Below are 16,621 nucleotides of genomic sequence, written 5' to 3' on the forward strand. Positions count from 1 at the left end.
GACTACTTTTTTGTCTTATTACCCTTACTTTCCCTTCCCTGTTTGTTTATTTTATATTATTTTACGTTGTGTTTCGCTCTACCTTTTTGCCGTACTACTGGCTGATGTTTTTATTTTATTTTAATTATCAGATATAATTAGGCTTCATGTGGAGGATTTGCATTTGCTGCCTCTAGTGATAGCTTTATATTTATTTATTTATTTTTAATACCTTTGCCTAACTTTTATATTACATTTTATATATATATATATATATATATATACACACACACACACATGAGGGTGGTTCAATAAAGAATTCCCCTAATCTAGCTGCAGAGGTGCTAGCCTGTTGATTATTGGCACAGGTTTTAGTCCTGTACATAGCCACCGTGCAGATTTACACATTTTTTCCCATCGATGGATGAGGCTACGGATACCGTTTTTGTAGAAGTGGTGAGGTTGGTCTTTGAACCATGACTCTGTTGCAGAAATGAGTGTTTTGTTATCAGGGAGGTGGGTCCCCCGAAGAAATGATTTGAGAGAAGGAAGCAAGAAGAAGTTCGATGGTGCAAGATCCAATGAGTAGTCCGGATGGGGCAGTATTTCACATCCACTAGTGGCCGTTTGTGTTTTTGCAGTTTCATAAGTGTGAACTGAGACATTGTCTTGAAGCACTCTCACACCTTTAGACAGCATACCACGCCTATATGTTTTGTTTTTCTGCTGTAATTTTGTGAGTAAGTTGGCATAATAGGCACGTGTAATTTTTCTACCTTTCAGCAGGTAATGTCATTATTATGCCTTTCTCATCCCAAAACACTGTCAGCAAGACCTTTCCTGCTGACGTTTGCACCCTTGCCTTCTTGAGGGTTGGGAAACTATGATGTCTCCATTCCATAGATTGCTTTTTACTTTCAGGGTCGAAATGGTGTATCCAACTTTCATCCTGAGTGATTAGACGAGAAAAAGTCTTCCTCATTTTTTTGGCACAGGGCTAACAACTTTTGTCGATCAGCCTTCTGGAAACCAGTCAATAATCGGGGAATCCATCTTGCACTCAATTTCCGTAAATGGAGTTGGTCGTGAAGGACTATTTCAACAGAGCCCACACTAATCTTCACCTCCTGGGACAATTCATGCACAGATATCCAGCAATCTTCCATGATTAACGACTCCATTTTTCTGATCGTGCTGTCATCAATGGCTGAATGGGGATGACCTGGAATGGGCTCAGATTTTACCAATGTCCAACCACACCTAAACTCTCTGTGCCAGTGCTTCACAATGCCATAGGATGGGGCTTCATCCTTATATACAGCAGTCATCTCCTCATGGATTTCTTTAGGAGATTTCCCCTACAAGAACAGATACCAGATTACAGCTCTGGCTTCAACTTTGTCCATGATGCTACTTCATCACATGTTCAGCTCTGTAAGAGAAAAACAAATTAATACACAGGGCTGAAATTTTACACCTTTAGTACAAAGATATGTATGATGCTACACACAAAATATCACGACTCTGCGTTATGTGGAAGTAGGTGAGGGCGATTATTGAACCACCCTTATATATATATATTATAGGAAGTGACAGTTTAAGATATTATTAATAGTAAAAATAATAATAATAATGGATTATGGACCTGGGACACTGCTATATGCAGAAAGTATTCAATGACCATAATTTCTACATAAGTTAGTAGTGGTGAAGGTCAGTGCGCTAACGTTACGGTACTAGTAATGCTAGTTATGGAAGGCAGACGGTAAACGAAACTGAAATCGTGATCATGGTGAACAAAGAAGGGAGCTAAGACAAAGGAGAAGTAATAAGGAATAATAAGAATAACTTAGTGCAGTTTGTCCTGTGATTTCAGTGCCTTTTTCAAGGGTAAGCCACCGAAATCAGAGGAGGATTTCTGTTTCTGACATGAAATACACATCCCACGCATGAGAAATGCAGGTAAGGTTTGTTTAAGGTAGGTAAAGACAGTTTAAATAATTTGTTTAAATTTAATATTAATTTTGATAATGCGGCACATATATTTCATGGCTGACCTGACAGAGGCTGGAAGTAAAGATTAAAAGAATACAAAGAATAAAAAGCAAGAAATGGGATAACTTACGTGGAGTCGTAGCGATCTGTACTGCTGTGGAGAAATAAAATGTTTTGACTGAATGTAGGCTAATGTATATGGTATAGGCTAGCGACCCCTAGTGTAAGGAATTGGGAAGGGTTTAAAATTAAATCAAAATTAATTAATTAATTAGGTTGGGCTAGTTACCTCACGTGTTACACGTTGGAGATGTATTAAAATAAATAAATAAATAAATAAGATTAAATTAGCGAAGTAGTGAATCATTAAAATAAAATTAATTTAACCAATTATGTTATGAATGTAAAGGGGTTAGTGGTAGGGTAAAACGATTGAAGGATAGCAAGGAATAGTTGGCTAGCAAAGTAGCAGTATATAGTTGCTGAACTTTGTATAGGTGAGGAAAGTGTTTTAAAGCAGAAAAGGAGCATCACGGGTATTGTGTTCAGTAAACTAATGGCACACGAGAAATAAAAATGTAGGGGGTAGGAAAGCATAAAGAGTACTGAAGAAGGCAAAAAGATGGTGCTAGGGCAGTTCGAGGTTGCTATACCCATTCCTATAGTAGGACCCTGAACATAGTTCTGTGAGCATCCTTCATGTATGTTTTTGTATGGCATATGAAGATAATAAATAATAATATATAAATGGTAAAAGAATGCTCCTATAGATAGCCAATTGGGGGGGTACAAGTTTTCTATGCTTGCAAGACCCCAAAGAGGCTGGCAGTATTGATTATACATATGTACAAGCCTAGCAGTAGTATGGAATATCAGTTAGCCATGATGTTATTGATATCTATGGTACAGTTGATCAATTTTTTTATATTTGATTATACTGAGAGCTTTTTTGATGTGGTAATATAAGTAGGCTGCCGGAAACTGGTTGTTTAGAAGTTTGCTGTAAAAGTTTCTGATGTTGCTCACTGTCAGTTTGTTATTGCAAATGGTGGCTATTCTGATGATTTGTGATAAGATGATGTTGGCATGCACTTTTTTGGAAATATTTGAATGCCAGTGGGTGAAGCTGAATATATTAAAGTTAAAGGCGTCTCGCTTATTATATACATTGACAGTGGGGTAGGGGTTGTTGAGGTCTATATCCAAATCCAAGTAGTTAGCAGCTTTGTTATTATCATTTGTTTTTTCTAATGTGAGTTCAGTTTTGTATATATTGGCAAGGTTTTGTATGAAGTTAGGGCAATTTGCTACGAATAAATCATCAATATATCTGAATATGAAGATATCAGGAGGTAGTGATGTTTCGTACCAGTATAAGTATAGATTGGCAATGATACAGCTTGCTGGGCTGCCCATTGGGGTATATATGGTTTGTTGGTAAACTGTTTTTCTGTCGAAAATGTAGATGTGAAAATTGAGCAATATATATATACACTGCAAACCAATATATATATATATATATATATATATAGGTTTGCAGTGTATTCTGTGTTTGTATCTATTATACAGGTTGTTTAAGACAAGCTTCAAATTGGTTTGATTGTTAAAGCCTTTAACGTATTTCAGTCTTAAGCAAATTATAATAATAAAGAAATTATTTATGACTTACAAATGTTAAAGAATCTTTATTCTTCACACTTTTTGATCACTTATTATTGGCTCGGCACTCATTGGTTTGTTGCACAAGGAGTCTTCTTCTTCAGAAATGTTTCAAGAGGCATTTGTTTCCAAGATAATCTTCTATTTTCTTTACAAATTCAATAGCATGCATAAGCATTTTTTAATGGAATATAAAAATTGCAACTAACACGATTTGTGCAGAGTAACAAGTTTACGAAGCTTAAAAAAAAAAAAAAAGAATGAAGAGAAGATTCTGAAAATTTGTTTTTTATACGATTTGAAGATTTCAGTAAAGGGGAAACACATTCCACCATAATAACGTAAAAACCCACACAATTACAGCTATCGGTATTTTCGCAAATGCAATAACATCGAGTTTCCTACTTGTTTATAATTGATTGCAGTAACAGAAAAAAACCCAATAAACCGAAAAGTGCAAATTGTTTTTATGGTTGTGACCTCCAGAAATCTGCTTTAGAAAAATGTCACAAAGGCGTTCAAAATTGGTTCCTATAACATACGATAACGATGAAAGTGTAGTGCGTTTAATGATTTGAATTGGTAACTAATACAATTTGCACAATAAAAATGATCTTTTAGAGAGTTAGCATTAGCATTAATAGAGGCATTTGATGCAAGAAAACAAGCTTATGCAGCATCAGCCAAAAAAAAAAAAATAAAGTGAAATAAATAAATAAAAAATAACCACTTCCACTTCACCCCTCTGTTCATTCGAAATACCTGTCCAGCTGAGCCTTAAACTTATTTAGGCTATCAACTTCCACGACAAGGGATGGAAGTCTGTTCCACCTACCAACCACCCGCTGGCTAAAGGCAAATTTCCGCACATCTATCCTACATCTGTCTTTCCTCAATTTGAATTTATGCCCTCTCAGGTGATTATTCTGAGCAAGAGGAAGAATCCCATCAGCATTGAGCATGCTCAAACCATTCAAGGCTTTGTACACCTCTATCAGATCACCTCGCTGGTGCCTAGTCTCCAGACACTAATTCGCAAAGCAAAACTTAAGCCCTTCTCTGTACTCGTTCCAGCAGCTCTACATCCTTCTTGAAATGAGGCCTCCAGGCCTAGGCCTCCAGGCCAGTACTCTAGGTGTGGCCTGACCATTGCCTTATACAAGGGAATAATCACCTCCTTATCCCTGCTAGAGTTATATAGCAAAAATTAACTTCTGCGGTCGTGGAACGAATTATCAAAAAACAATGTTATTGGGTTCACAATACAATATTTTCACGATATGATGGTATCTCTGGAACAGATTAATATCATAAAGCTGGATACATTGTATTGTATAGCTACGCGCGTGGTTTGAAATGTGGTATTTATGAATGTTTAGCATTCATTTTTTGCAATTAATGTTTCGATTTTGTTGATACTGATACTTTGAAGAAGAAAAAAACTCGTAAACCTGGGAACTCATAAAGCAAGAACTGCCTGTATAATGCTCTTGCTACTTGACAATCATTGGGAGTATATGGATTTGAATCTTGTTATAGACTGTCCTCATTTCTAATGACTCTTCAGTTAGAGTCGTGGTTAATTGATTTTTGACTGGGAGGTTCTTTGTGAGTTATTTCAGGTTATTTGGCCTGCTCAACCTGTAGATCAGTTCACATACTTGTACACAGTGGTGCCATACAGCCTATGTTACTGTTGTGCCTAAAAATCAACACCATCCCAAGAAGTTCCCCTGACATTGAACATTTTGAAGAAATAGCTAATCTGTCATTTATTTAGAAAATGAGAAATTGCCATGATATCCTGTTGCTGGTCCCTCATCATACAGCAGATAGCCTTTTAAATAAATGAAAGATTAACCTTTTTTGGTAGTGCCATTTGAGCAGCAGTAACAGGTAACTAATTGTGAAGTGAGAGTTTCTTCTGGTGTGAATGTTATTTGTAATGCAATGCTTTTTTTAGAAGCTGCTGAGTGGAACTTTCTTTATTGCTTAAAAATTATTTTTTGTTACTTTTGATTTAATGTAGTAGCGTGGTTATTTGTTTCTCTGATTAAGTTGGTGAATTTGTTTGTTACATTTGGCCTTTGGAATTGCTGAAAAAAAAACTCAGCATTGACGTCTGTTGTCACTGTGTTTCATCAATATAAAAACATTTGAATTCTGCCACCATTTTGTTATAGTATTGCTTTTGCGAGTACCTGGAGGTTTTCTGTGTAGTTTTATATTAGAGTGATAGGTGTAAAAACAACTGACGCTCTACAAAAGATGATATAGTTGTACACGTTGGCACTAATAATATTAAGAGTAGGAGACCGGCAGAATTACTTAACAAGTACAGGTCACTGTTGAACAAAAGCTGAGAATTAGGGTTGAATTTGAAAGTGTCTGCAATTCTGCCCAGACACGATAGGAGGGAGTATATGATGAGAGCCTTGTTGATCAATTCGGCCCTGGAAAGATTGTGCAAGGCTCAAGGGGTAGAATTTTTTTCAGCCTGGACTGTACTTGTTAACAGGAGAGATTGCTTCTACAGGGATGGGATACACTTAAATAGAAAGGGTGCAAGAATATTTGCTGATGCTATCGAGGCAGTGTTAGGTGGGTCGGAAAACTGCTAGCTTGGGGGGAGACAAAGACCAATAGATTGATAGTAGCCACTGGCAGAGGTGAAAGAGATTCTTGCACTGCTTCTATTAGAATGAGCAGAAGCCTGGAAAACAAGATGCATGGTATTTCAGAGACTGCTGGGAGCCATTGCGGTACAAGTAAACACATGGGTTGTGTTAGGGTAGCTAAGAATAGAAACAGGTGCAGGTATACTTGCATGTACACCAATGCTAGGAGTTTAGTAAATAAATTTGATGAATTTGAGGTATTGCTCAAAACATCAAAGGCAGATATTGTTGGGATATCAGAAACGTGGTGTCACACAGATATAAGGGATGCAGAACTGCAATTTGGGGAGTACAACGTCTACAGAAAGGATAGACAGGATAGGAAGGGGGGAGGGGTTATGCTATTAGTTAAGAAACACATAAAAACCAAGAAAGTGAAGCCAGTCGACATCGCCGGACAGTGCAGTGTTGAGTCAGTTTGGTGTGACATAAGCATTGGGAGATCAAAATTGAGAGTAGGAGTGTGCTATAGGCCTAATGACTCTGATGAGTATAATAAGGAACTGTACAGGGAAATAGAGTGGGCCAGTAAATCAGAGAGTCTTATAATGGGAGACTTTAATTTCCCAGATATTGACTGGAATTTGGGGGCTGGTTACTCACACACTAGCAGGGCTTTTGTGGATTTATTGGATGATTGTTTTCTACACCAGCATGTTCGGGAGGCAACTAGAGGGAGTAATACTCTGGATTTGATTATCAGCAGTGATTCTTCATGCATTAAGAATCTGCAGATAAACGAACCACTAGGTGGCAGTGATCACAGTGTGCTGAAGTGGGATTTACTCAAGGAGGTAACTACCATCAGAGATAAAGGGAAGGGTTTTTGCTTTTATAAAGGCAACTATGATGGGCTGAGACAGTATTTAAATTCTATACAGTGGGACCAACTGATGATGTTACCAACAGCAAATTCAAAATGGGAAGCATTCAAAGAACTTATCTTGGAAGCTACTAGGCTTTACATACCAACTAAGAAATATTGTTCAAGGTTTAGGCCAAAATGGATGTCAGATGAACTAATGAGGCATATGGCAGAGAAGAAAAATGCATGGGATACTTACAAATTAACACATGACACAGAAGCCTATGATAGATACAAGTTGATAGGCAACCAAGTTACAAAGGAGGTTAGGCAGGCAAAGGCAGATTACGAGAAATCTTTGGCAAGGGATGCAAAGAAAAACAGCAAAGAGTTCTTTACTTATGTTAACTCTAGAAGGAAGGGGATGAATCAGATTGGTCCACTTGATATTGATGGGTCAACTGTTGATGATCCTGCTCAGGTAGCTAACAAACTAAATGAATATTTTGCATCGACATTCACACATGAGGAGTTATTCAGCAAGGGGAATGCCAGAGGTGTATTCAACTCTAGCAGTAAGCTACAGAATCTTGAAATAACTGGGAGTAAAGTGGAGGAGAAACTGTTGAAGATAAACACAAGAAAGGCACCCGGGGTGGATGGGATCTATCCAGTTATATTAAAGGAGGCAGCAAAGGAAGTAAGCAAACCCTTAGCCATAATTATGAGAGCTTCCTTGGACTCAGGGGAGGTACCCATAGACTGGAAATGTGCAAATGTGACCCCAATTCACAAAGGAGGATCAAAGGCTGACACAAGTAATTATAGACCTGTGAGCTTAACTTCTGTTCCAGGAAAATTAATGGAGGCACTGGTTAAAGAAGCACTGCAGGATCATTTAGACAAGACTTCAGTTATAGCTCAGACACAGCATGGTTTTGTTAAGGGGAAGTCTTGCCTGACCAACTTGAATTGGATATTATGATGCAGTCACAAAAGAACTGGATGCAGGGAATAACTTTGATATTATATACTTGGATCTTAGAAAGGCTTTTGATACTGTTGCACATGGAAGACTGCTACACAAATTGGAGCAGTGTGACATTGGAGGCAAATTGCTGCTATGGATAAAGGGGTGGTTGAGGGGGAGAAGACAGAGAGTGGTAATCAATGGACACTGCTCATCGTGGACTAATGTTATTAGTGGAGTCCCTCAGGGCTCAGTGTTGGGTCCATTATTGTTGTCTGTATTTATAAATGATATTGATGATGGTATATCAAGCTTAATGTCCAAGTTTGCAGATGATACAAAGGTTGGCAGGGTTGTCAAGGACACTACTGACACTATGCTGCTGCAACAGGATCTGGAAAGGTTGAGCAGATGGGCTGAGAGGTGGCAAATGAAGTTTAACATTGACAAATGTAAAGTACTACACATGGGAAACAGCAACCCCAGAGCAACGTATCAACTCTGTGGTATTACACTGACAGTGGTAGAGAATGAAAGGGACTTGGGGGTGGTTGTGCAGGCAGATATGAAGTTCTCTGAGCAGTGCAGACGGGCTGCAAGAGTAGCTCATGGAGTATTGTCAATGATATACAGGAATTTTTCCAGCAGGGATAAGGAGGTGATTATTCCATTGTATAAGGCAATGGTCAGGCCACACCTAGAGTACTGTATACAGGTCTGGAGGCCTCATTTCAAGAAGGATGTAGAGCTGCTGGAACGAGTACAGAGAAGGGCAACAAGATTAGTGAATGGAACAAAGGGGTGCTCTTACGAAGAAAGGCTTAAGTTTTGCAAATTACAGTGTCTGGAGACTAGGCACCAGCGAGGTGATCTGATAGAGGTGTATAAAGCCTTGAATGGTTTAAGCATGCTCAATGCTGATGGGATTCTTCCTCTAGCTCAGAAAAATCACCTGAGAGGGCATAAATTCAAATTGAGGAAAGACAGATGTAGGATAGACGTGAGGAAATTTGCCTTTAGCCAGCGGGTGGTTGGTTGGTTGGTGGAACAGACTTCCATCCCTTGTGGTGGAGGTTGATAGCCTAAATAAGTTTAAGGCTCAGCTGGACAGGTATTTGGAAAGAACAGAGGGGTGAAGTGGAAGTGGGTTTTTTTTTTTTTTTGGCTGATGCTGCATAAGCTTGCATTTCTTGCATCAAATGCCTCTACTAATGCTAATGCTAAAAAGTGTGTTTGTAGGCCTATAAACTACAAATTTATGCAATAAAATGTGATTTTATAACATAACTTTATTATATAGTATGTAATGTAATCTAAAATAGCATAGTTTTTACTGCTGTCAAATAAGCAGGATTAGTGTATCATTCTTTTTGTATTTCTTAGTTTCATGCATTGTTTTTAAATTAAATTTAGACTCATCATGCCTCACACTAGAGCAGCAAAGCAAAGGGCTGCAGGTAGTAGGAGTGTTTTTGTTTGGGGGAGAGATACTTCTGAGGATGATTCTCCTATAAATCATGATTACGTTATGTGTATTACTTGTGCCCTCTTTCATAACATGATACAGCCATAGGGGATGCCTTTGTTGAAAAGAACCATGAGGAGATTATGTGCAAATTCAGCATTCTTAATGGGCTTGTATGATGAGGGCTTCAAGAATAGGGTTGATGCCCCTGAATGATTAAAAGAGAGGAATATGAAGCACTCAGCTTCTCAGCCCAATGCTTGAGTTAGCGTTCCTGCAACAGACAACACTACAGTATCCTGCAGAGCATAGATCCTTGATCTCACAGGAAGTAGTTATAGTTGATGTGATTGTCAGGAAATTGGGAAATATATTGTGCAAAAGAGAATATGTGGAATAGGACACCGAGGTAAGTCTGCTTGTGGGGGGGATGTAAAGTTTATGATGTGGCGCAGCTATCATCTTTTAAGGGTGATATTCATCAAAAGGCGATATTCACAATGTTTCTAAGGATAATAGGGTAAGTGATCTCTGGATTTAATAAACAAGTGCACAGCAATGTTGAAAGTTGAGAGTTAGGATTGAAATTGAAAGTGCCTGAAATTCTGCCCAGACATGATAGGAGGCAATATGCAATGAGAGCCTAGTGAATCAAATAAGCCTTGGAGAAACTATGCAAGGTGTAGATTTTTTATAAGTATAGCCTTTACTCATTAACAGGAGAGAGGTTTGACAGAGATGGGACACATTTAAACAGAAGTGGCACAAGATTAGTTGCTGCTGCTGCTATTGAGGCAGTATTAGGTAGGATGAAAACTGTTAGCCTGAGGGGGGGGGGGAAGTAGGACACAAACTAATAGATTAACAGTCACAAGAAGAGGTGAAAGTGATCCTTGCACTGTTTCTATACCTTCTTGGGGGGGGGGGTTACTCATGTAACAAGCAAATAGACTGGTGAGGGGAACAAAGGGTTACTCTTCGTTCTGCAAATTGCAGCGCCTGAAGACTAGGCACCTGTGAGGTGATCTGATTGAGGAGACTTTGAATGGATTGAGCAACCTCAGTGCTGATGGAATTCTTCCTCTTGCTCAGATTACAAACCTGAGGGGGAATAAACTGAAATTGAGGAAAGACAGTTGTTGAAGAGATGTGTGGAAACTTGCCTTTAGCCAGCGGGTAGTTGATTGTTGGAACATACTTCCATCTGTCGTTGAGGAAGTTGATAGCTTAAATAAATTCAAGGAAGAAGTGGACAAACTTTTGGAGTGAATGGATGGGTGAAATGGAATTTTTTTTTGGCTGATGCTGTATAAGCTTTCTTTTCTGCATCATATACCTCTGCTAATGCTAAATATGTGACCAAGAGTAAACCGTGACCAAGAGGTCACCAAGAGTAAACAGGTGCATCTACACTACTACTAGGAGCATGGTAAATAAATTTGATGAATTTGAAGTACTGATTAACTCATCAAATGCAAACATTCTGCTCATATCAGAGATATGGTGTCACTCAGATATTAGGAATTCAGAATTTGAATATGGGGAGCTAAATATGTGTATATTTCATAGTGGTTTCCGGGGTTTTCCTCATTAGCCACTGTATAATCTGTATGAAGCACATGTCAATGCTGGCAGTGTGGCTGATGCTGTATAAGCTTGCTTTCTTGCAACATATGACTCTGCTAATGCTAATCAACGATGAAGATCAAAACCAAAGACCATACTGATGAAACAAAGGCACCAAAGGAAGTAAGCAAACCCTTAGCAATAATTATGAGAGCTTCCTTGGACTCAGGAGAGGTACCCATGGACTGGAGATGTGCAAATGTGACCCCAATTCACAAAGGAGGATCAAAGGCTGACACAAGTAATTATAGACCTGTGAGTTTAACTTCTGTTCCCGGAAAATTAATGGAGGCACTGGTTAAATAAGCACTGCAGGATAATTTAGACAAGACTTCAGTTATAGCTCGGACACAGCATGGTTTTGTTAAGGGGAAGTCTTGCCTGACCAATTTGATTGGATACTATGATGCAGTCACAAAAGAACTGGATGTAGGGAATAACTTTGATATTATATACTTGGATCTTAGAAAGGCTTTTGATACTGTTGCACATGGAAGACTGCTGCACAAATTGGAGCAGTGTGGCATTGGAGGCAAATTGCTGCTATGGATAAAGGGGTGGTTGAGGGGGAGAAGACAGAAAGTGGTAATCAATGGACACTGCTCATCGTGGACTAATGTTATTAGTGGAGTCCCTCAGGGTTCAGTATTGGGTCCATTATTGTTTTCTGTATTTATAAATGATATTGATGATGGTATATCAAGCTTAATGTCCAAGTTTGCAGACGATATGAAGGTTGGCAGGGTTGTCAAGGACACTACTGACACTATGCTGCTGCTGCAACAGGATCTGGAAAGGTTGAGCAGATGGGCTGAGAGGTGGCAAATGAAGTTCAACATTGACAAATGTAAAGTACTACATATGGGGAAACAGCAACCCCAGAGCAATGTATCAACTCTGTGGTTTCTGCACTGACAGTGGTAGAGAATGAAAAGGACCTGGGGGTGGTTGTGCAGGCAGATATGAAGTTCTCTGAGCAGTGCAGATGGGCTGCAAGAGTGAGTAGCTCATGGTGTATTGTCGATGATATATAGGAATTTTTCTAGCAGGGATAAGGAGGTGATTATTCCCTTGTATAAGGCAATGGTCAGGCCACACCTAGATTACTGTATACAGGTCTGGAGGCCTCATTTCAAGAAGGATGTAGAGCTGCTGAAACGAGACAGAAGAGCAACAAGATTAGTGAATGGAACAAAGGGGTGCTCTTACGAAGAAAGGCTTAAGTTTTGCAAATTTCAGTGTCTGAAGACTAGGCACCAGCGAGGTGATCTGATAGAGGTGTATAAAGCCTTGAATGGTTTGAGCATGCTCAATCCTGATGGGATTCTTCCTCTTGCTCAGAATAATCACCTGAGAGGGCATAAATTCAAATTGAGGAAAGACAGATGTAGGATAGATGTGCGGAAATTTGCCTTTAGCCAGCGGGTAGTTGGTGGGTGGAACAGACTTCCATCCCTTGTTGTGGAAGTTGATAGCCTAAATAAGTTTAAGGCTCAGCTGGACAGGTATTTTGAAGTGGAAGTGGTTATTTTTTATTTATTTATTTTTTTTTTGGCTGATGCTGCATAAGCTTGCTTTCTTGCATCAAATGCCTCTACTAATGCTAACAATAAAATTCATGCCATTATAATTCTAATAGCTATTTTGAAGTTTAGTTTTCGGCTGTTACAATATTGCAGTGTGCCAACTAGTATATTCTAAATGACTTCTTTTTCTTCAGGTATTTCCTTTTTGCCTTCAAAGTGGAGGACTTGTTAACTCAAGGGTGTGTATGTGTGCGCATGTATTATAGGGAATAATATAGGGGAAAAAATTAGGCTGTGTTGTTTATTACCTAGGTAGATAATATTTTATGTAACCCTCGTAACTTCCTCAAAGATGTCATCTATTATAAATTTATTTCTTACTAGATATTACATAGAAAACGGTAAAATTTTATAGTTTTTCTATTGAAATGGTCAGCCCATATTCTTTACTGGTAGAATTAAATTGGAACATTGTTTTTTGAAAACTGCTCTCACCATCTGCTATAATTAAAATCCTATCCTTAGATAGTTAGGGGATTAAATGTAATTTGAACATTATTTTCATTTTGTATGAAGTAATACAAATCTATTAAATGATTGCCATGTACTCAGTATAAATTTCTGGTTATGTCTATCTTTAAAAAAAAAATTTAAAGATTATTATAGGCAATGAAATTGCTTAATAAGATACCATTTCTGTTTCTTCATATTTTACAATATTACTGTTTACTCTTTTGTTCCCAATTCTTGTATTAAAATTACTGAGAATACAACATAATAGCAGAATTATTTGCATATGTTATCCACATCATCCTCATAGTCCCCCCCCCTCCTTGTAGATTGGAAGACTTAAGCACTTCTCTAATCCAAGGAGATTATCCCCAAGTTCCCACAGTGACTGCATAATGGTTTGTTCACTCCTCAAGCTTCTTTAAACCTGACCTGGTAAATAGCATCAGTACATTGGGCTTTATTTACTCTCAACCTCAGTAGTTTGTCAGTCTCTCCTTTGTAATTATGATAAAATTGTGATATGACTTAATTGCAGAACCATAAAACATAATTTGTTAATAAAGGAGGTATATGTTCAAGTTTTTTGTTTTCCATTGTTACTCATACAGACTGTGTCAGTAAAATCCTTAAATTGATAATTTAAGGATTTTACAGAATGAACTTATGTAGACATATTCAGAAAAAATAGAATTTCACTATACAAAATTTTATTGGTGTATAACTTTCCATATGAATTTAAGGATAAAGCTTGTTGAGTTGGGCCTACTTCTGCTTTGAACTATTCATATTCATCTTCACGTTATTACACTCAAATTGTGTTACTCTGCTTGAATGAGATCTACCTAATTATCATGGCCTCGTTACATTAATAATTTAATTGAAGCTGGAACTAAATTACTAGTTTAATTGGAAATTTCATTTTACTTCTGATTTATAAATTTAGTTGCTTATTTTAATTGAGCTGTATTTATTTCAGGTAGTTGAAGATAATCTCAAGCAAGATGCAAGAATTACTGTTCTAGGACATGTACAACGTGGAGGTAGTCCATCAGCTTTTGACAGACTTCTAGTAAGTTTCAGTACTTTGGAGGTCATAGTTTGATGTCATCTCTCTCTCTCTCTCTCTCTCTCTCTCTCTCTCTCATGCTATTGTTGAATCCCCTAGATTTGATAATATTTTCTTGTTGTTTTTAGGAAAAATGGGTAAATTAGGCAAACTACTTAAGAATTGACAGATTTGGTTTGTGCACTTACCCAGAGTGTTAAAGCTCATCTCAGTTGTCCTAATTATTCACTGTGTGATTCCTTTTGCTTTATTTTGCATATGTCTGCTCTAATGTTCCCTGTCATAGGCTTAATGATTTGGAATCTCCTCTGGCTTAAAATCTGTCTACTCCATATTGTCAAATTTGTCTATTGCCTCTATCATTCTCCCCTCCCCTCCACTACACTTGGAACTCTTTGACCTCCTCTCTTTGAAACTAATTTTCTCCAGTCCAACTTTCCTAAGAGTGAGGTAATTTTCCTTGGCGATTTTAATGTTCACTACTCCAGCTGACTTGTGTTTTCTAGCTGTACAGTCTCATCTGGTCAAGATGCTGAGGTTTTACTAATGACCTCACACAAATTGTTCATTTACCTACCAGAATACCAGACAATCCTAACCATATCGCCATTCTTGATCTTTTTCTCATGAAAAACTCTTCCAACTACACGATTGAGGTGAGTTGTCCTCTAGGCAAATCAGATCACAACTTGATGATGGTCTCTTCTCCAATGGAGTCTTTCTCTTGTGGCTGTTCTTAACCTTGTATTGTTTTCCATTACAAGAATGCAAAATGTGATGGTCTGGGTGATTTCCCCTTCTTTTCTCTCCTGGTTGGATTACTGTTTTATGTCCTTTGATGTCAGTGTTTGCTTAGGTAGTGTTAGTGAAATTATTCTTATAGGGATGAAATCCATTATTCCACACTCCACTTTAAAATCTCATCCTTTATCTGAACCTTGGTTTTCTAATAAGTGTGCTAAGACTGTTCAAGATAGGAATGTTGCATATTGCAATTGGCTATCATCCAAATCTCCATTTTCTGCCTATACCAAAACTTGCAACAATTGTAAATCAGTTGTTAATCAATCGAAATTAGACTTTGAACAGGCTAAGAAAAGAAAACTTGTTTTTTGTCCAAGTGGCAGTTAAGCATTCCAATCTCTTGCCATGGCTGTTGTCTGCAAATTTTGCCCATTTCTGTTCCCACCTCTGTCAAATCCAGATGGTTCTATTACTACCTTAGCTAAAGATATAAAGCTTACCTGTTAGTATCATACCTTTTTTCTAACTCATGTTTTGTTGATCTTGGTAAACCACCTGCTTCCATTCCCAGTACACTCCATTCAGTGCCTCCTGTAGTCTTCCCTCAAAAGGAAGAATTTTGAACAGTCTTCTTGCCAAGGAAGCACCAGACCCCGATGGTATTTCTAGACTTGTTCTCTTAAACCTGTACTCCTGAGTTTACTCCTGTTCTGTGTTGTCTTTTTACACTTTCTTATTCCACCAGTGTTTTCCCTTCTGCTTGGAAATTTGCTCATATCCAACTAATTCCTAAAAAGGATGACAGATCCAGGGCCTAACTCGAGAAGATGCGGGGCCCTAAAAGTATTTTTGGTGCCCCTGTAAAAATGTTTATTATTATTTATTATATGATATTTAAAATAACTAAATGCACAAGGCATAATACATTAAGAGTTTAATATCTATATAATATCGATGTGTAGATACACCATAGACAACTCTTAAGAAACTACAAAGTAGTTGTTGTAGGCATCATTTGCTCTTTCTCATATTGTGCTCTGCCTTCACGACGAGTTGCCATGATATTGCACTACTTCAAATAAGTAACGCTTCACTAATAGAGAAGACTATTGTTACTTATTCTCAGTGAATACCACCACCCTGACATGTTTCAAGGCTATTGGCAGTGGGTGGGCAGGTATCCTGGTATTGCAGACATGACGACCCAGTTGTGAAGATAATCACACAATATGAGAGATGCCAAAAGGTGTATATGACAATATTTAAAATAACTAAATGCACAAGGCATAATACATTAAGAGTTTAATATCAATAATACATTAAGAGTTTATATTAAACTCTTAATGTATTATGCCTTGTGCATTTAGTTATTTTAAATATTGTCATATACACCTTTTGGCATCTCTCATATTGTGTGATTATCTTCACAACTGGGTCGTCATGTCTGCAATACCAGGGTACCTGCCCACCCACTGCCAATAGCCTTTAAACATGTCTGGGTGGTGGTACTCACTGAGAATGAGTAACAATAGTCTTCTCTATTAGTGAAGCGTTACTTATTTGAGGTAGTGCAATATCATGGCAACTCGTCGTGA

The 16,621-nt window shown here is 37.9% G+C and overlaps 1 protein-coding gene across 2 annotated transcripts in view; it reads left to right on the plus strand.

Annotated features, from left to right (window-relative positions):
* The window catches only part of LOC150080975 (ATP-dependent 6-phosphofructokinase-like), a 303,293-nt gene that overhangs the window by 119,517 nt on the left and 167,155 nt on the right, over window positions 1–16,621 (plus strand). For both annotated transcript variants that reach the window (XM_090381722.1, XM_090381723.1), the window contains exon 8: window positions 14,193–14,285. In XM_090381722.1, coding sequence (XP_090237848.1) covers window positions 14,193–14,285 — 93 coding nt within the window. The remainder of the gene's footprint in view (window positions 1–14,192; window positions 14,286–16,621) is intronic.

This window comes from Mastigoproctus giganteus, chromosome 9, assembly GCF_048544385.1.
Source record: "Mastigoproctus giganteus isolate SK-2022 chromosome 9, ASM4854438v1, whole genome shotgun sequence".
NCBI classification, from domain to species: domain Eukaryota; kingdom Metazoa; phylum Arthropoda; class Arachnida; order Uropygi; family Thelyphonidae; genus Mastigoproctus; species Mastigoproctus giganteus.